The sequence below is a fragment of the Podarcis pityusensis genome (genome assembly GCF_964106645.2).
Source record: "Podarcis pityusensis genome assembly, chromosome: 5".
Lineage (NCBI taxonomy): Eukaryota > Metazoa > Chordata > Lepidosauria > Squamata > Lacertidae > Podarcis > Podarcis pityusensis.
This window is the reverse complement of record NC_138032.1, coordinates 91,182,937-91,204,290: the sequence shown is the minus strand read 5'-3', so window position 1 is coordinate 91,204,290 and position 21,354 is coordinate 91,182,937. Positions and strand designations below refer to the sequence as shown.

At 45.9% G+C, this 21,354-nt stretch overlaps 1 protein-coding gene across 3 annotated transcripts in view; it reads left to right on the top strand.

The window, feature by feature from the left end:
* The window catches only part of FGFR3 (fibroblast growth factor receptor 3), a 64,283-nt gene that overhangs the window by 36,123 nt on the left and 6,806 nt on the right, over positions 1-21,354 (top strand). Inside the window, exons 7-14 of one of the 3 annotated variants that reach the window (XM_081005471.1) lie at positions 1,183-1,373; positions 6,442-6,586; positions 9,321-9,508; positions 10,990-11,138; positions 11,254-11,375; positions 13,739-13,849; positions 17,290-17,480; positions 19,407-19,529. In XM_081005471.1, coding sequence (XP_080861597.1) covers positions 1,183-1,373; positions 6,442-6,586; positions 9,321-9,508; positions 10,990-11,138; positions 11,254-11,375; positions 13,739-13,849; positions 17,290-17,480; positions 19,407-19,529 — 1,220 coding nt within the window. Of the gene's footprint in view, positions 1-1,182; positions 1,374-5,286; positions 5,438-6,441; positions 6,587-9,320; positions 9,509-10,989; positions 11,139-11,253; positions 11,376-13,738; positions 13,850-17,289; positions 17,481-19,406; positions 19,530-21,354 lie in introns of all 3 variants that reach the window. The other 2 variants (XM_081005470.1, XM_081005469.1) reach the window with 2 other exon arrangements.

Here is a 21,354-nt window from a genome sequence, read left to right as displayed (position 1 = left end):
TTAAGAGGTTCTTTAATTCCATACAGTGCATTACAGTCGTCCAAAGGGACTGGTGCTTGCATATGGCTTATGAAACGTACTCTGACTGCAGAATTTGGATTCCCTTGGGGCTGAACGGGTATTTGTTGATGCCGCCTCCACAGAGCCCTGTCTTTTGTTATTTGTCTCTTTCTGGCTGTTAGGTTATAGCTATATGTGGCCAAGAGAACTGGGCCTGGAGTCAACATGCAGCAAATGTCAGGGCCCGTGGTGCTCAGAGGAACCATTGGGGGTTAAGCCACCACTACCTTCTTAACTTTTTTCTTTTAGCCCGGGATTCATCAGAGAAGTGTAAAACGAAGTGACTGCAATCCCTTCTCTCAGTGCTTCTCTGTCAAATGTTGGGCTCAGTGTCATCACCTGTCTCTGGCTCCCAAGAATGCTGGCCGTGGAGATAATTATTTTGCCTTGAGAAAAGCCTCCACTGCCCAGTATTATTTTAATTTACCTTCCTTGTGTGATTCCGCTGAGCATATACCTGTCTTTCTTATGGTCTGAGCTTAGACCAAGACTGTATGCTGCCATGCTAATGTAAAAAGGTAAAGGTAAAGGACCCCTGACAGTTAAGTCCAGTCGCGAATGACTCTGGGGTTGCGGCGCTCATCTCGCTTTACTGGCCGAGGGAGCCGGCGTTTGTCCGCAGATAGTTTTTCCGGGTCATGTGGCCAGCATGACTAAGCCGCTTCTGGTGAAACCGGCACAGCACACGGAAATGCCGTTTACCTTCCCGCTGGAGTGGTACCTACTTATCTACTTGCACTTTGATGTGCTTTCGAACTGCTAGGTTGGCAGGAGCAGGGACCGAGCAACAGGAGCTCACCCCGTCGCAGGGATTTGAACCGCCGACCTTCTGATCAGCAAGCCCTAGGCTCTGTGGTTTAGACCACAGCGCCACCGCTGATGCTTAATCTGAGATTCTGCACTGTATAGAATAACAAGTCAAAGCACCAACATCGTCTTGCCATAAATCGGTTGCCCTGCAGTTGTTTACAGCGGATCCTTCCTCTGACTGAATTCGCACAGCAGCATTCAAAGGCTTTCCAAAAAAAGAACCATTTTCCAAAAGAGCGCTCTCTATATATCAGGTTCCCGATGAACTACTGGAAAAGAGCCAGCTCATTCCTCCTGTCTTTTCTTCTGCAGAAAGATCACCCCACCGTCCTATTCTCCAGGCAGGATTGCCTGCTAACCAGACTGTGGTGATTGGGAGTGATGTTAAATTCCTGTGCAAAGTGTACAGCGATGCCCAGCCTCACATCCAGTGGCTGAAACACGTGGAGGTCAATGGAAGCAAATATGGACCAGATGGGACTCCGTATGTCACTGTCCTAAAGGTTGGTACACAGCTACACATCCCCTCTATGGCCATTGCATGCTAGAGTTTGACCTATACTCTTGAGGCACCGCCTCACAGCAGTGAATACTTCTGGAACCTCTTGATTTTGGCATTATTGACGCTAAAGGCACATACCTTAAAAGCAGGCAGAAAGCCATGTATCACTCTAATTCCCCCCCAAATTTGCAGGTACATCTGGGGGGAAATCTTCTGCAAAATCCAAAATATGGTAGGGCTACTACCAGACTTGTGAGAAGCTGGTATAGCATAATGGTTAAGAGACTGCAGCTGCAATCCTAATCCCATTTACCTAGAAGTCGGCTGCAATGAATTTAATAGAACTTTCTGAGAAGATATGGTTAGGATTGCATCAGTCAGGAAATCTCTGGTTGAGCCTCGCTCCTGCCATGATCTTGTTAGGTGGTCTTAGGCAAGCCACCCCTTCTTAGCCTCAAATCCCAGCATTCACTGTCATGCAACAGAGAAGTTTATACTAACTTGCCTTACAGGGTCATTGTAAGTATTGCAGCTTGATAACACATGTTGAAAGCTTGAATCATAGACCCATAGAATTGTATGTTTGGGAGGGACACCAGCAGTCATCTAGTCCAAACCCCTACAATGGTAGGAATCACTTGAAAACACGGTCCAAATGAAAAAGAGGGATAATTATTCTTACTTTAAAGGACCATTATTAGGTAACAGGATTTCAGATTTAGCATCTGATCCAGCAAACAAGAGCCGCACCCTATTTCCTCTCCCACATGATTAACTCCTTTGCCAAATAATATACAGGAAAAGTGCATTACGGTGCTTGTCATATTAGGGACGTGGTATGTTTGTATGGAGGGACGCGGGTGGCGCTGTGGGTTAAACCACAGAGCCTAGGACTTGCCGATCAGAAGGTCAGCGGTTCGAATCCCCGCGTTGCCTTGTCCCTGCTCCTGCCAACCTAGCAGTTCAAAGTGCAAGTAGATAAATAGGTACCACGCCGGCGGGAAGGTAAACAGCGTTTCCATGCGCTGCTCTGGTTCGCCAGAAGCGGCTTAGTCATGCTGGCCACATGATCCGGAAGCTGTACGCCGGCTCCCTCGGCCAGTAAAGCGAGATGAGCACCGCAACCCCAGAGTCGGTCACGACTGGACCTAATGGTCAGGGGTCCCTGTACCTTTACCTTTATGTTTGTATGGAGAGTGATGGAATGTAAAAGCACCACTCTATTTCAACATAAAAGATAGGGAGAAATAACAGAATTCATAACAGGCTGTTAAAATTGTATATACTTTGGTCCAGTTGAAGTTTGCAAGCTGTTCTTCAGAAACAGCCCCTCGCAGTGCACATCATGGTAATCCAATCTAGGTGTGACTAGGGCATGGATGATGGAAGCCAGGTCTGTAGGACAGAGTGCAGCTGCCATACCAGCCAAAACAACCACCTGCCTTTCAATGTCAAGTGGAACCCCCCAAGTTGGAAATTTACTTTTTAAGGAGGAGTGCAAATCCATCCAAAACCTGATTCCAGATTGGAATCCCCAGCTTTGATGTCTATGGCAGATCCATTCCTTGATCCAGTCCAGGATTCCCGAATTATGTGGACTGAGCATAGACTTGTGGAGCTACAGAGAGGAACACCAGTCCCTATGTAACTGGGAGCTAGGAAAGGGATCTAAACTAAACTTCTTCATCTAACAAGCATCACTGATGGGGCACTTTTGGTGGCTCCCCACAAACGTTGGCCTTTACTAGCCTTCAGTGAGGCAGGGCCTGCCCTGCCAGCAGAGGCTCGGGAGGAATCATTACTGCCATCTTTCAAATAATCTTCCGAAAACTGTGCTGTTTACGCAGGCCTTTACAACATGATTCCCCCTCCTTCCTTAACCAACCAGCATTTACTGATGTTTTTATTGAGGCAGACCTAACCATGATCTTATAAATGGCCTTGATATAGTTCTATGAAAGTGCAAACTATTACCGTATTTTTCACTCTGTAAGACGCACTTTTTCCCTCCTAAAAAGTAAGGCGAAATGTGTGTGCATCTTATGGAGCGAATGCAGGCTGTGCAGCTATCCCAGAAGCCAGAACAGCGAGAGGGATTGCTGTGCAGCGCTCCCTCTCGCTGTTCTAGCTTCTGGCTTAGCCACGCTCTGTCCCTTCCCCCACCTCCCGGAAAAGCCCCCAAAAGCCGCGCTCCCTTTAAAGAGCCGCGCGGAGCGTGTGTGTGGCTCTTGGGGGCTTTTCCCCGAGGAGGGAGAAAGGCAGCCCGTCAGTGACAGGCTGCCCTTCACCCTCCTCAGGGAAAAGCCTGCAAGCGCCGCACACACGCTCCACGCGGCTCTTTAAGGGAACGCTGAGCAGAGCCTGGGATGCATACAGGCTGTGCTCAGCACTCCCTTTAAAGAATATTTTTTTCTTGCATTCCCCCTCTAAAGACTAGGTGCGTCTTATGGTCAGGTGCATCTTATGGAGCGAAAAATACGGTAATACTTCAGCAGATAAATGATAAAAGGCGAGATAATGTGGATCCTTAAAACACCCCATAGGCAAGTATCCACAGGGTGGGGCAGCAGTCTGCCAACTGATCCTGAGATCCCTCTTTAAAAATGAAGGGGCAACTGTGCTCCCCAAAATATGCATGAGGACGGGATACAGTTTTTATAGCTGCCCATAGCTCCATCTTCTTGTGTTTGTGAGCTTGCATTTGGCTTTCTCAGCTCTTTGTGTCCAGCTCTAGCAAAACTACATTTCTGACATACCTTCGAGGCATCCAAGCAAGTACTGTTCTCTTGGAAGATCGTGAAGATCTCATGATCGTTATGCAAGCCGAACATCAGGACCTTGGCAGATCACTCAGCAGCCTGGGTGCAAGTGAAGCAGGCAAATTGAACCATTCCCCAGGCCCACAGTGAATCCCAGACACTTGCTGAGTTTCCCCCCCTGCCTAAACCACGATCATGGCCACGGGCTTCTAGCACAGCCTTAACCAACCTGGCAACCTCTCTAAATATTTTGGACTACAACTCCCATAAGCCCCAGCCATCACAGAGCTGAATTAAGTCCGTTGGGAGTCCATCTTGAGGGCCTCCAGGTTCGTGAAGTCTGACCAAGATGGATTCCTTTTCATTCTTCGCTTTAGTCTGTGTGACACAACCCGTGTCTTGGCTAGATTTGGCCAGCTAAGGATATTTGCAAATCAGCATGAAGATGATCCTTCAGGGAGGGGTAGCCAACATTCAGTAATGGGAGCTGGAGACTCATAGTACAGTGGTACCTCAGGTTACATATGCTTCAGGTTACATATGCTTCAGGTTACAGACTCCACTAACCCAGAAATAGTGCTTCAGGTTAAGAACTTTGCTTCAGGATGAGAACAGAAATCGTGCTCCGGCGGCGGCAGCAGGAGGCCCCATTAGCTAAAGTGGTGCTTCAGGTTAAGAACAGTTTCAGGTTAAGAACAGACCTCCGGAACGAATTAAGTACTTAACCCAAGGTACCACTGTATTGGCTATCCCTGTTTTAACCACTATAACCCTGGTCCCCCAGGTGAACGTGAAAGGAAATCTCCGTTAGTAGCTGCAACACTTACTGGCTTGTCAGGTGCAAGTAAACTCTGAAAACTGCAGCAAATTGAAGGGAGCTCATTTTTAAAAACGAGAACCTTCAGCCGAAGAAAATTTTCAAATGAGCAGCTTCACAAGCTGCTTAAAAAATGAAAGAAAGAAACTCCGGTTTGGGGGGGGGGGACAGGACACGGAATTTGGCTCCCTAGCAAAATCAGAGAGTCCCTTTTGGTCAAGTAATGTGTACATGTTTAAAAAAGAGCCAAGAAGCAGAAATTCAGTCCTGTCTGTCTAATGTGTGATGCAGAGATATTGTTTGGTTTACTGAAGTTGAGGTTTCTGTCTATTCTGCAGTCTCTGATCAGTGCAAACGCTGAAGCCGATGCTTACCTAAATTTGTCTAAAGTGACAGAACAAGATGAAGGCGAATATCTATGTAGAGCCAACAATTTCGTAGGCAGAGCCGAAAAATCATTTTGGCTCCACATTGACAAATCAAAACCAGGTAAACCCTCGACTCTGTCCCAAAGGCTTAGCAACTGCAAGAATGAGCTGTAACGCTTGAAGATGCTAGTCGTTTTAAAAATTAATATTTTGTAGTCTTTCCTGTGTATGTCATGATGTCACTACTTATATATTAAGATAATAAAATGCTTTTTTAAAAAACAAATCAGTTGCAAAGAAAAAATTCCCACATTGATGACTGTCTGACTTTGCTCATTACATCTTTATGGCTTCGAGTTGCATGTTAACGACCTGAACTCTCATAACCTTATTATAATTTATAGATAGGCTTTACCGATTTCATTGTTCGTTGAACTCTAAAAATCTCCTGCACATCAAATTCAGGTATCAGGAAGGAAGAGAAAACTTCCCTGCAGTTAAAACAATGTACAGGCCAGTAACTGAAAGATCTCTGACGGAAACTGAGAAAGAGGCAGACAATTCCTTCTCCAGCTTACATCAGGAATCTTTCAGTAATTTGGCATGTAAGTGTGATGAAAATCACCAGAAGTGGGGAACGAGTTACAAGTCGCTGGTTTCGAATTTGATGTTTGGGTGGGTTGGGGGGAAATCCTGATCAATTTTACATTTTTAAAAGTTAAGCTCTCTTTCCCCCATGCTTAACTCATTACTCACATTAACTGCATTTTATCCTTGCTCCTTCCCCTTACTTACTCTCTTTCCCTGTCTCCCTGCCCAGCCATACTAACCAAAAGACAGTCATATATATGTGGAGGAAATTTTTTCATTCTTACGCTTTTGCTTGCATGCATTATTAGTGGGACAGAGTAAGAGCCTGGTGAAGGGAACTCCTTGCTTTTTAAACAACTGGTTGTGGTAGGGCATGAGGACAAGCTACTGGCCTCTCAAATATTGTAAATCTGCTTTTGAAATTTGCCTGAGCATCTGTGTTGCCTTCTCTGGAAATTTGGCTTTGGAATCCTGTGGATTTCCCCCTTCCCCCCTTCCTTCTTTATCTTGTGTATTTTTTTTCTCCCTCCGTAGACAGCAGGTGTTAACAAAACAGATAAGGAGCTAGAAATTCTGTACTTACGCAATGTTACTTTTGAGGACGCTGGGGCATATACTTGTCTTGCTGGGAATTCTATTGGGTTTACACACCATACTGCTTGGCTGACGGTATTACCAGGTACTTCGGCTCTGTCACTTTTTCCCTTTCCTTTCTTAAGGGCCTCGGCGCCCACTTCCGAAATGCCAAATTCTTGAGCAGTAGATGAGTGTTACTCTTATAGTCAGCTTGCGCTGAAGCACACTTCACCTTTTCTGCGATATGTAACTTGTTAACCAAGTTGGCAGCCAATGCTTCGATTTCTCACTCCAGAATGAAGTTGCATCTAAGTGGGCAGGTGCAATGCTCATGGCTCAGTCTCAAAATGGCCGTCATCTATTGAGATGTGATGCACAATTTTACCTCCATAGTACCACCAGTTTGTTTCAGACTATGTGCCGCTCAAGCATTTGACATTTCTGTATCTTGACTTTATGAATTGGGTGGCTTTTAATATCGTTGAATCTGATTAAAAGTGCTTCTTTGGCTAGATTGGGTCCGTATTTAGTTTTGGAGAACACCAAGTCCTTCTGTGTCATAAATCCTACACAGTACGGCCTATAGCATTGACAGCTAATTTCCCATAATGTTCTTGGTGGAGGCTAACTATTGCTGAACAAAATCTCTCATGCTTCCACTATACAATCACCAGTCTTTCTAATACCTGTAGGCTTCTGTTGGGTGGGAATGTTGAAGCTCTGTTACGAATGAATGCCACATCATGACAACAATTGAGAACATGTGCTCTGTAAATTCATTTTCATTAAATACCTTTATCTGTGCTAGCTCCATAGAGTTTATTGGGTACCATTTCACCCCAGGAGCAGTATATGATTTCTCCAGTAGAGATTCGGCAGGCACAAACAGATCTTTTGAAGACCTTTCTATGTAGATAGGCCTGTGTAACTCTACATTATTATTTTTAATCAACCAGTCATTTCAAAAAAATTTTTTTACTATTTTCATGGTGTTTTAAGTCATATTGCTGTACACCGCCGTATTGTATTGTACGAATTGGCGTTGTATGAATACTTTTATTAGTAAATAATGCTTCATGTCTCCTACCTTGAAAAGCATTCTCTACAAAAACCTATCAGAAACTTTTTATAGACAATTTTATTAAATTCTGTAGGTAGTGGTGGTGATTACCTCAGAATCGGGCTCAGTATTCTACCCATTTTATTACTGAGTAATGAAACAGGATCCACGACAGCATTTTCCCCAACCTGCTTTCCTCCAGATGCTTGGGACTACAGTTCCCATCAGCCCCTGGCAGCACAGCCACACATTAACTCAGTCCCACATGTGGCAGAGCAGTAGAGTGCTTTTCAATGTCCCAGGACACAATCCTTTATTTTTGCTTAAACAGACTTGGATAGTCCAATGATCCAGAGCATATGGGAGTTTTAAGTGTATCAGTAATAGAAGTTTTGTTTGTGTGTTAAAAGAGAGGAAGTTGTGGAGAGGGTAGATGCATTTCAGTGTGCACTCTGCATATAACAGGCTGAGTTACATATCTTACGGGCCACGTACAAAAACCAGGTATTCCATGGGGTATACTTTCATTAACAAACGGTGTCAAACAAAGAACAAGGCTAAATGAAAATTGTCTTACACGATCAGCCTATGCTTGGTGTTTAAGTCCTAGAAACTCTATAGATTTCCAAGCAAGACTGAAGAAACCGGAGTTTGTTTGAAAAAACAGCCAACCAGCCAACTTTAAGCCCTTCTGTTTTACTTATGTATCGTTGCAACTGAATCAAATACTAATGCACGACTTACAGTGCCTTTAGGAAACCCAAACTATCTATTCAAGATTCTTCAGGCATTCAATATGGCTAACTAAAAATACATATTTTAGGGAAATAATGCATGTAAAACACATTTCCCCCCCCATGATTATTATTATTTTTAATCTATGGGGGGGGGGACAGAACAAATTGCTGCAAAATTGACACAGAAATTAAATTGGCTGATCTGTTCACCCCTGTTAACAACATGACAAACCTTTGTGGCACGTAGATTCATAACATTACTTTGAGCACAAAAACATATTTAATTTTGCCACAGTTACCTAGTTCCGCTCAATTGTTTGTGGCAACTGATTGGAATAATAATAATAATAATAATAATAATAATAATAATAATAAAATTTATTTATATCCCGCCCTCCCCAGCCGAAGCCGGGCTCAGGGCGGCTAACAACAATAAAATAATACAACATTCTAAAATCATTTCATTATAGAATTAATTCAAATCAAATTGATGGCAACCATTGGGCTAGAGTTCTGTGAGGATTACCAAAGGAGGGGGTCAGGCTGTGCCCTGGCCAAAGGCCTGGTGGAACAGCTCCGTCTTGCAGGCTCTGTGGAAAGATGTCAAGTCCCTCAGAGCCCTAGTCTCTTGTGACAGAGCGTTCCACCAGATCGGAGCCACAGCCGAAAAAGCCCTGGCTCTAGTTGAGGCCAGCCTAACCTCTCTGTGGCCTGGGACCTTCAAGATGTTTTTGTTTGAAGACCGTAAGTTCCTCTGTGGGACATACCAGGAGAGGCGGTCCCGTAGGTACGAGGGTCCTAGGCCGTATAGGGCTTTGAAAGACAACTCTTTATCTTTTGGGATGTCACAGGCATTCTGTAGAATATTAGGTGTTTGCGCTTGGCCTCTAAGATGCCTACTCTACCACACAAGGCATTGTGCTGGAGAACATACACTTTGCTGGGTGTTTGGGGTGTGTGGTCCAGATTTACTAGGTATTGTCTGAATTGAATTGCCTGTCTCCCATTCAGATTCCTAACATATCTCTATTACTCTGCAGCGGAAAAGCGAGTTGCCGTGGACGATTCCAGTTCCCTTTATGCAGGCATCCTCAGCTATGGGACTGGCTTTGTTCTTTTCATCTTGGTGGCCGTGGTGGTGGTTATCTATAGAATTAAAAGGCCCTCCAAAAAACCGATTAGCACCACTACTGTTCAGAAAGTCTCCAAGTTCCCACTCAAGAGACAGGTAACAGAAAGTAGATACAAGGTTCCTATTCCTTCCTTATATCTTTCCTTCCCCTTTGCAATCTTCTGTCTAGATCAGAAACTTGCCCTGGTGATTTATGTCTCTGGAAGCTCTAAGTGAGATCTTTGAACACTGTTAGCAGGAAATGGTTTTATCCACCTATTTTATCTTTGTTTTCATGATTTAAAAACAAAACAAGTGTGTAAAATATGGCCTGAAAATCTGGTGGTGATTTAAAATGTTCTGGTTTATAGATCCTGGTTTTCTTTATCTGGTTCTGCTGAGCTCTGACATTTATATAGTGTGTTAAACAGACCTGCTGGCTGAGAAAAAGGTGTAGACCTTTCCTGTTGGCATAGTTCTGTGCTAGCAAAAGAAGACACAACTGAACATGATTCTGCCCCAATGATGTAATTTGAATACAGTATTAGCCCTCTTTCTGGTGGGTGCTGTTGTGCATATGAAGTCTTGACCTCCACATTGTGTAGCAGCAGAACTGGAGGCACAGGGAAGGTCAAGTACCAGTAGTGCAGAGCTCACCTGGTATGGGAGATGGCAGATCCTGAAGGGGGCAATTTTCCATTTGCTAGACGTTTGTTTCTCCTTTGTTCGAGCTTCAATCATTGCTGCATTAGCTGAGTCAAAAGTGGTGACTTCTCTAACAATGAAGTCTTGAGAAAGCGGAAGTGTGGAGTCTCACTCTTGGGCTATGTGTTTTTCCTATGCACTGGAAATGTTTTCTCAGGTGGGGAGATCTTTGATGGGAAGCAATAGAATCGCCACTGGCAGAGGTAGATGGCTTGAGGAGCAGACCTAGGTTCTGGCAGGCTGATAATGTTCCAAGAGTTAGCTGATTCACTCCAGTTAGAAGATGAGACAGATTATATTGCATGTCTGCATGTTGCAGCTATTTCCCCTGTCAGCTAAACACCGTTGTGGAATTTGGGAGCTGTGCTGATTTAAAACAAAGTATGAGGGATGCAGGTGGCAAGCCTAGGACTTGCCGATCAGAAGGTCGGCAGTTCAAATCCCGCGACGGGATGAGCTCCCGTTGCTCGGTCCCTGCTCCTGCCAATCTAGCAGTTCGAAAGCATGGCAAAAATGCAAGTTGATAAATAGGTACCGTTCCGGCGGGAAGATAAATGGCGTTTCCGTGCGTTGCTCTGGTTCGCCAGAAGCGCCTTAGTCATGCTGGCCACGTGATCCGGAAGCTGTACGCTGGCTCCCTCGGTCAGTAAAGCAAGATGAGCGCCGCAACCCCAGAGTCGGCCACGACTGGACCTAATGGTCAGGGGTCCCTTTACCTTTTTATGAGCTTGACATTTGCATATTAAGAGAGGAAGAACCGTGTGTCCATATTGCAGATTATTCAATGAAGCAAAGATTCTTCAGCTAATGCCCTTTTGCTATTCTCTTTCTATGACCTTATATGCTTCCTAATAGAAGCTGTTGGCAATAACACCTCCTTTGCTGTATTCAAGCAGGTATCTTTGGAGTCCAACTCCTCCATGAATTCCAATACTCCTCTAGTCAGGATCACCCGCCTTTCCTCCAGTGATGGACCAATGCTGGCAAACGTCTCAGAGCTTGAGCTGCCTGCTGACCCTAAGTGGGAACTGGCAAGGTCTCGGTGAGTAAAATGTCGTTTTGAGCTGGTTGACTCTTATTTAGGTCTTTAATATACCACCTTTCACACAGCATCCCGAGTTACATGCTGACGTCTTTGCTTGTGTGTTTTGCTTCAGCCTGACTCTAGGAAAGCCACTGGGCGAAGGCTGCTTTGGTCAAGTAGTAATGGCGGAAGCAATGGGGATCGATAAAGAGAAACCGAACAAGCCTATCACTGTCGCTGTCAAGATGCTGAAAGGTACTGAGAACAGAGAATGGCAAGAACTAGTCTCCCACAGGCCTCTGCTCTCCATATTTTTCCTGATTTTCAGCCCTCCCCTGGGTTCCTCTGCATTGGTTTCTCCCAGGTTTCCCACCCATAGCTGTCAACCGTCCCTTATTTGGCGGGAAACTCCCTTATCCCAGCGCCGTTTCCCGCTGCTGTCCCTTATTGATGATGTCCCTTAAATTTCCCAGGTTTTAAAGGAAGCAGCTCCTCTCCCTCCCTCCCTGCCGGCCAGGGAGGAGGGAGGCTCCAATTGTGTTGCTTGGCTGCGTTGCTCACCCAATAAGGAGTCTAAGAACGACTGGGGGGTGGAGCTTGCATGCCTTCTGCCAATCAAATCGGCCGCGTTGCCTGGGGACTCGCCTTTGCTCAGCGCTTCCCAGCGGAGAGGTGACAGTGGTTTTCCTTGCTGCATCCCCTTTGCCAGGTTGCTGTGCTGTGGAAACCACTGCTTGAGGCTTTGTTTGGCTGCTGGCTGGGCTTTCTGCCTTTGGCTCGGAGGGGCTCAGAAGTTGAACCTACCTGTGCTTGGAAAATCCCTTATTTTGGCTGCTGATCCCTTATTTTCAAATCTGTAAGTTGACAGCTATGTTTCCCGTCTGCTGTGCCATCTCTCAGACTTCCGGGGCCCTGCTTAGCTTGCCCACCCCCTTGCCAAGCTTTCCTACCTCTTTATAACCTTATGTCAGGCTACACCCTCTCGTTCTTCTGCGACGCTTCCTCTAGTTTCACCTCAGAAGTTGTCTTAAAAGAAAAGAAGCCCCAATGGCTGCTTCTTGCCCTATTTGTTTATGTCTGTATTTATTTTCAAGCTGCTGAAAGGAAAGAAACACAATAGAGAGGAAATAGTAAGCAGTGTATGCATAGCTGTCAACTTACAGATTTGAAAATAAGGGACCAGCAGCCTCGAAAATAAGGGATCAGCAGCCAAAATAAGGGATTTTGCTTAGCTTATACAGAAATCCAGCACTGATGGAGCCATGCTGCTTTTGCTGCCACTGACTGTGTTTTGCAGGGGGTTGGACTAGATGATCCTAAGGGTCTACAACTCCGACCAAAGAAGAGTGGCAGACAAAACTGATGAACGACGCCCAGATGGCAAAGCTTACAGGCAGAATTAGAAACCAGGAAGAGGACCTCTTTAATAAAGAATGGGGAAAGTTTATAATTTAGTTGAAAAGCTATTGTCAAGAGTTACATACATTGGTAGGATTGACAGAAAACTTGTAGTAAAGATTTGAACTATGAATGGACAAATGATTTATAAAAATAGAGTTATGAAAGGGACGCAGAGGGGGAAATCACTACATTAAGATGCTGCACTGGTTGGAGGGGATGCTAAGCAGCATGTCGTGGCGGAAGTCTCGCAAGAGAGGGGCTGCCTGCCCGCCCGCTGCCACCCGTCTCCTCACAACGCGCCCCTGAGGGGGAAAAGGGAGAGACAGAGACGCGGCAGCTCGTGCACACTCTCTCTCACAGCGGAGGACCCCGAGCCACTGCTTCCCTCCCAAGCCGGGCGAGCATGAAACCCGGGAAATTTAAGGGACATCATCAATAAGGGACAGCAGCGGGACACGGCACTGGGATAAGGGAGTTTCCCGCCAAATAAGGGACGGTTGACAGCTAAGAGTGTATGGGGTGCAGGAATAATTTAATTCAAATTGGTGGCTCTCCTCATCCTTCAACCAGAAGTCGTATATTAACATTATTAATATTATTTCTGTTGTGACAGTTTTGAAACGTTGTCAGTGTTTAAGCAGAAGAGCAGCTCTACTTGACTGGGTTCGTCCAGCAGCTTCTCCTGCTTAAGCATGCCACTGAAAAGTGAGGTTCCCCCACCACTTTTCACCAGAACTCCCATCTTTGTAAATGAAGGGATATACGTTTTATATAAAATCATATAAATTTGGCATAGTAATAATAATTTTATTGAATTATTGGAAGGCCTTACCAGGCACCTGAGCCCATTGTATGGTGTAATCCAGAGTTCCCCAAACTTGGGACTCCGTCTGTTTTTGAACTACAATCCCCATCATCCCTAGTGGGCAGGATCAGATCTGGTAGCATCCTTTATTTCACCAAGTTGGTGTACCTGGCTTAGATGGTGTACCTGGTTGGTGTACCTGGCTTAGAGGCACCTCATGGGGACAGAGGTTACTGGTCATATATGCAGCCAGTTCCAGTGCAAAGCAGCCAACGAAGAACTTGGGGTGTTCTTGAAGTATATGCACCAAAGTCTGAGTAGACATGGGCTGTATGGCAATGAGTGAATTCCATCCATGGCACATAACAAAACTCCGCTTTTCCTGATTGCGTCTCTTCCCTTTCCTGTATAGATGATGCCACGGACAAAGATCTTTCCGACTTAGTCTCAGAAATGGAAATGATGAAGATGATTGGGAAGCACAAGAACATCATTAATCTCTTGGGAGCCTGCACACAGGATGGTATGTTCCCAGGGCTCATGGTTGTGGCGGTGGATGAAGGTGGTCATATTATACATACTGTTGCCTGGTCTGTTTTCAGTCTTTATAATTTGCATGCATGCTCTCCCTCATGCCTCTTTGCTGCAATCTCTGTGAGAAGCCGAAAATCTTCCGTTCTGGAAGAGACGTGCCAGATTGTTGTTGTTTAGCCGTTTAGTCGTGTCCGACTCTTCGTGACTCCATGGACCAGAGCACGCCAGGCACTCCTGTCTTCCACTGCCTCCTGCAGTTTGGTCATATTCATGCTGGTAGCTTCGAGAACACTGTCCAACCATCTCATCCTCTGTCGTCCCCTTCACCTTGTGCCCTCCATCTTTCCCAACATCAGGGTCTTTTCCAGGGAGTCTTCTCTTCTCATGAGGTGGCCAAAGTATTGGAGCCTCAGCTTCACGATCTGTCCTTCCAGTGAGCACTCAGGGCTGATTTCCTTCAGAATGGATCGGTTTGATCTTCTTGCAGTCCATGGTTATTGTTTTCTCCCAAGAGAAAGCGTCTTTTAATTTCGTGACCGCTGTCACCATCTGCAGTGATCATGGAGCCCAAGAAAGTAAGATCTCTCACTGCCTCCATTTCTTCCCCTTCTATTTGCCAGGAGGTGATGGGACCAGTGGCCATGATCTTTGCTTTTTGATGTTGAGCTTCAAACCATATTTTGCGCTCTCCTCTTTCACCCTCATTAAAAGGTTCTTTAATTCCTCCTCACTTTCTGCCATCAATGTTGTGTCATCTACCACAGTCTAAATGGGCTTCTGTTTAGTGGCTTAAATGAGTTTCATGGATGCTTTGAGTCCTCTGCTATAGACCAGGAGCAGGGGCTTTTTCTGGCTGGCAGGCCAGATTGTTACCTCCACATCCCTTGGTGGACCAAATTTGGTAGGTGGGCAGGACCTATCAAACTATACAGGGCTGTTGGCATATTTGAAAGGCCCCCAGTCCTTCCACCCACCTTGACACTGTCACCCTCTAATTTGGCACCATTGTTGCTGGGTTTTATGTGTGTTTGTTTCATCTGAGGGTGGTGGAGCACTCTTCTTCTCTTGCTTACAGCGCACCCACATGTCACCGGTCTTCTCACATCTACACCTGATGTGTGGCTGGGGAGATCCAGGAGACTGCCTGCCAACAAGCTGCGAAGTAAAGAGCCCAGTGTGTAAATGGCTTCTAGCCTTGATGGAGGCTCTGGTCTGCCTCCATGGTCAGATGCAATAACACTTCTAAATACCAGTTGCTGAAAACCACAGGAAGGGAGAGTAGTTAAAACGTTTTTCTTGAAACAGATGACACTATGATGTAATAATAATAATAATAATAATAATAATAATAATAATAATAATTTATTATTTATACCCCGCCCATCTGGCTGGGTTTCCCCAGCCACTCTGGGCGGCTTCCAACTGAATATTAAAAACAATACAGCATCAGATATTAAAAACTTCCCAAAACAGGGCTGCCTTCAGATGTATTTTAAAAGTAAAATAGTTGTTTATTGTCTTGGCATCAGCTGGGAGGGCGTTCCACAGGGCAGGCACCACTACCGAGAAGGCCCTCTGTCTGGTTCCCTGTAACCTCACTTCTCGCAGCAAGGGAACCGCCAGAAGGCCCTCGGCGCTGGATCTCAGTGTTCGGGCTGAACGATGGGGGTGGAGACATTGCTTCAGGTATATAGGACCGAGGCCGTTTAGGGCATTAAAGGTCAGCACCAACACTTTGAATTGTGCTCAGAAACGTACTGGGAGCCAATGTAGGTATTTCAAGACCGGTGTTATGTGGTCTCGGTGGCTGCTCCCAGTCACCAGTCTAGCTGCCGCATTCTGGATTAATCGCAGTTTCCGAGTCACCTTCAAAGGTAGCCCCACGTAGAGTGCATTGTGGTAGTCCAAGCGGGAGATACCCTATTTTTTGCTCTATAAGACTCACTTTTTCCCTCCTAAAAAGCAAGGGGAAACGTGTGTGCTTCTTATGGAGCGAATGCAGGCTGCGCAGCTATCCCAGAAGCCAGAACAGCAAGAGGGATCGCTGCTTTCACTGCGCAGTGATCCCTCTTGCTGTTCTGGCTTCTGAGATTCAGAATATTTTTTTTCTTGTTTTCCTCCTCCAAAAACTAGGTGTGTCTTGTGGTCTGGTGCTTCTTCTAGAGCGAAAAATACGGTAACTAGAGCATGCACCACTCTGACAAAACAGTCTGCGGGCAAGTAGGGTCTCAGCCTGCATACCAGATGGAGTTGATAGACAACTTCCCTGGACACAGAATTGACCTGCTCCTCCATGGACAGCTGTGAGTCCAAAATGACTCCCAGGCTGCGCACCTGGTCCTTCAGGGGCACAGTTACCCCATTCAGGATCAGGGAGTCCCCCACACCCGCCCGCCCCCATCCCCCCAAAACAGTACTTCTGTCTTGTCAGGTCTGAACACTCATCCCCCAACACCACTTGCGAGCATTGGAGCAGCCAGGAGACTTCTGCATTTGCCTGCGCTTGGACCTCAGGCCCTTCTTGGTAGCCCTCCTGCCATCGTCAGGAAAACAGGATTTCTCTTAGCTGCACAGCCCTTTCTGATGAGCAGCATGGAAGTATTCCGACCCAGCTGGACCCAAAAGTGCCTCTTCTCTTGTGTTTTCTCTATCTAAAGCTGTCACAGTAGTCACTGCTCTGCCCAGCATTAATGCATCCATTCTTTCTTTTTTTTTAAAAAAAAAATTATTCAAAATTATAACAAGACATATTATCCAAAATCATATCATCCTTGTTTCCCCCCCCCCCATTTTTCCTCACTCCCCCCCTCCCACACAAACCCACCCCCCACCCCCGACTTCCCTCAGTTCCAGTCTTTGGTTTCTCTAAGAATGCTGTTTTCTGCATGTTACAAAGTTGTATAGATCCTTAAACTATTTAGCTGATTATTATCAATAAAAAGTTTGTGAATGTTTATTCAAAACCTGCCAAGGAGTCCAATTCACTTTGTTGCGTCTTCAGATACTTTGTAAAGGGTTCCCATTCATCCTTAAAGTCACAGTTATCCTTGTCCCGTAGCTTATATGTCAGTTTTGCCAGTTCTGCATAGTCCATCAGTTTTTCTTGCCATGATTCTTTAGTTGGGGTTTCTTCAGTCTTCCATCCTTGTGCTACCAGAACTCTCGCAGCCGTTGTCGCATACATGAAGATGTTTTTCAACTTTTTTGGCAGGTCTTTCCCTACAATTCCCAACAAAAATGCCTCCGGTTTCTTAACAAATGTTAAATGGAACACTTAATGCATCCATTCTAAAGTGCCTGCCTTCTAGACTCAGAGGGGGTCTAGAAGCCAGGATACATGCAGAAATATCTTCTTGCCACTCATCAGAATGGTAGCTTGTCAGTAGGAAAGAGTTCATTTTGGATAAAAATATATTGTTTTTACTCCAGGTCCTCTCTATGTGCTGGTGGAATATGCATCAAAGGGGAACTTGCGAGAATACCTTAGAGCCCGCCGGCCACCTGGCATGGATTACTCTTTCGATACCTGCAAGCTGCCTGAGGAGCAGCTAACATTTAAAGACTTAGTCTCCTGCGCCTACCAGGTGGCACGAGGGATGGAGTACCTGGCATCTCAGAAAGTAAGTAGCATGCAGCTTTATAAGAAACTGGCGGTTGTCCTCCTAATTGCCAACTCCACCCAGCTCTCCATCTCCCTAGACCTTGCTGGAGGAAAAAATCCCAAGAAAAATCCCTTAGACCAGGTGCAAGGAATAATAATAATAATAATAATAATAATAATAATAATAATAATAATAATTTATTATTTATTCCCCAGCCACTCTGGGCGGCTTCCAACAAAATATTAAAATACAATAGTCTGTCAAACGTTAAAAGCCTCCCTAAACAGGGCTGCCTTCAGATGTCTTCTAAAAGTCTGGTAGTTGTTGTTCTCTTTGACATCTGGTGGGAGGGCATTCCACAGGGAGGGCGCCACAACCGAGAAGGCCCTCTGCCTGGTTCCCTGTAACTTGGCTTCTCGCAGCAAGGGAACCGCCAGAAGGCCCTCGGCGCTGGACCTCAGTGTCTGGGCAGAACGATGGGGGTGGAGATCCTCCTTCAGGTATACTGGACCAAAGTCCTTTATGGCTTTAAAGGTCAGCACCAACACTTTGAATTGTGCTCAGAAACGTACTGGGAGCCAATGCAGATCTCTCAGGACCGGTGTTATGTGGTCCCGGCAGCTGCTCCCAGTCACCAGCCTAGCCGCCGTATTCTGGATTAGTTGTAGTTTCCGGGTCACCTTCAAAGGTAGCTCCACATAGAACGCATTGCAGTAGTCCAAGCAAGAGATAACCAGAGCATGCACCACTCTGGCGAGACAGTTTGCGGACAGGTAGGGTCTCAGCCTGCATACCAGATGGAGCTGGTAAACAGCTGTCCTGAACACAGAATTGACCTGCACCTCCATGGACAGCTGCGAGGGGCACAGTTACCCCATTCAGGACCACGGCGTCTTCCACACCTGCCCGCCTCCTGCCCCCCCAAAACAGTACTTCTGTCTTGTCAGGACTCAATCTGTTAGCCACCATCCATCCTCCAACCTTCTCCAGACACTCACACAGGACCTTCACCGCCTTCACTGGTTCTGATTTGAAAGAGAGGTAGAGCTGTGTATTATCCACATACTGATGGACACTCAGCCCAAACCCCCTGATGATCTCTCCCAGCACGTAGATGTTGAAAAGCATGGGGGAGAGGGCAGAACCCTGAGGCACCCCACAAGTGGGAGCCATGGAGTCTGAACACTCATCCCCCACCACCACTTTCTGAACATGGCCCAGGAACCTTTTTGGCTCTCTCCTCATAGGTCAACATTAACAGATGGGCGGGGCAATCCACATGTCAATAATGTGGTGTTATTGTGACCTCACACGATTGGTGGGTTGCCCACCTGTCTAAATCCCAGCATCAGAGGTTAAAAGGGGCCGTGCAGGAAGACTTTGCAAAGCCCACCCCTCGCTGATACTTGCAACCTTTTGCAATTCCCCTCAACTCCTCCTTCACACTCTCAAGGTTGAAGGTGCAAAAGAAAAGAGCAAGGAAGATCAGCAACCTCAGCTACCTCCCTCCCATCAACAAACAGGTTGCTACAAAGCAGTTCATTCTGCACAAAGGATTAAATGGCACCCCGCTGCCTTGAACTTAGAACAGATGATGCAGCGGCTCATAAACTGTTATGTACTGAAGTTCTCACCCTGGGCCAGCAGGGGGATACTGTAGATAGTTATGCAAATGAAGGATCGAAAGTGACGTTCAGTGATTGGATAGTTTCAGAAAGTTGCTACAGTTACGTTGTTCTGGAGCTCTATATAAGCAGGCTGACTGAGCCCTTCAGTTCAGTTCTGTTCTGGCCTTTGAATAAATAAGAGCTGTTTGAAGAATCGCTGTGTCGTCTGATATGTTCGCCCACAACTTAACATAAACAATATATGGTCGTTATTTCATTTTGTAAACATCTTATTCAATGCACGTTTCTTGGGCCCCCCCCCCCCATTCTTTTTCAGTGTATCCATAGGGACTTGGCAGCTAGAAATGTTTTGGTCACAGAAGACAATGTGATGAAGATAGCTGACTTTGGCCTTGCCAGAGATGTTCACAACATTGATTATTACAAGAAGACAACCAATGTGAGTGAAAAGCTCTCAAACGTGAAGCTATTCTGGCTACTTAAAGAGCTGGACATCTTGTGGGCATTAAATAGCTTTGCCTTGCATTCTTTTTTAGCAACTCAGGTGAAAGTGAGGCCCTGGGTTTTACTTGAATGTTCACTGTTTTCCATTTTGTAAGCCAGTAACTCAGTTGGCTTCTGAGAGAGAGAGTAATACAACTTGTTACACACATTCTGGACACCTTGCAGTTTCAAGTCCACAAACAAAACCCAATCTAATTTTGTTCAGTATAGGCTAGAAATAACACATTTATTCTTAAACTAACATTAAAAACTATCCCAACTTTCAGAAAAACATTTCTGACCAAAGGTGAGAATTAATATATATATACTACAAACAGAAAAAGGATCTAACAAAGGAATTATTCAAAAGTCAAACTTCTTCAGCCATGTGATTTATTCATTTTAACTGAGAAGTAGTCGCAGTCTCGGCTGCATCTGGCAATAGGTATAGCTGTACTGGGCTAATACTCAGTGCTTTTTTTTCTGGGCGTACTCAAGGTTGCGCAGACTGGTACCTTTTTTTCAAATGTTAAAAGTGTGGCACAACTGGAATGAATTTCAGGAACCAAAATGTTTTTTTCAGTGCAGCCTGAGCAGGAGCAGTGAACGAGATTATAGTTGATTGTTGTAGCTTATCTTCACTTACCCCACCCTGCTCACAGTTGTGAAGAATATTCCTACACTATGAATGGTCCGTTTCACCATTAAGAAAAAGAGGTAGGAATAGGTCAATATATATGTGGACTGTCCCTGGACCAAGTGACTTTCCTTCAAGTTCTCAAAGTTCTTAACCTAGCTCAAGGTAGTCATCTGAAATAGCCGGACATTTAACTGAGAATCAATCACAGTCAGCCCATCATTTGAAAAATAAGACTTTAGAGTCGTCTTACCACCAAAATGGCAACTAGGCATTCTGTTTTGGAGACTGTAACCTTGGTTTAAGGAGCCATTTGTGCCTAGCTTATACCGTATTTTTCGCCCTATAGGGCGCACCGGCCCATAGGGCGCACCTAGTTTTTTGGGGGGGAAATAAAGGGGAAAAATTATTTTCCCCCCTCCAGGCGCGGGGCTGGGGCGGGGGAAGCCCGAGCTTCCCCCGACCCCAGCCCCCAGAACAGGCTGCTCTCCGTTAGCCAGGGGAGGGCTCCCGCGGCTTGCACAGAGCTACCCGAAGCCCGGGCGCGACTGCTCAGCACGCCCAGGCTTTCGGATAGAGGCAGCTCTGCGCAAGCCGTAGGAGCTCGGCGGGAACTCCTGCGGGCTCCCAAGGCTTGCGGATAGCTTCCTGAAGCCTGGAGAGCGAGAGGGGTCGGTGCGCACCGACCCCTCTCGCTCTCCAGGCTTCAGCGAAAGCCTGCATTCGCCCCATAGGACACACACACATTTTCCTTTCATTTTTGGAGGGGGAAAAGTGCGTCCTATAGGGCGAAAATACGGTATATCTGCGTTCCTAACTTCACTGTACTCAAATATAGTCATATCTTGGAAGCCGAACGCCTTAGCTCCTGAACAAATCAGTTCCCGAACGATCGAAACCCGGAAGAGTGTTCCAGTTTTTGGATGATTTTTGGAAGCAGCCAATCGGAAGCTGCATTTTGGTTTTCGAAGGGTTCTGGGAGTCGAACGGACTCCCGGAATGCATTCTGTTTGAAAACCAAGGTACCACTGCACCATCTCATACTGTGTTGTGTTTGTGGCTGCGAAGCCTTTGCCTCCACACTGCCTGTGTCAGGGAGGAGGGAAAGAGTGTGGTCAGAGGGTTAGGAGAGAAGGGCGGCAGA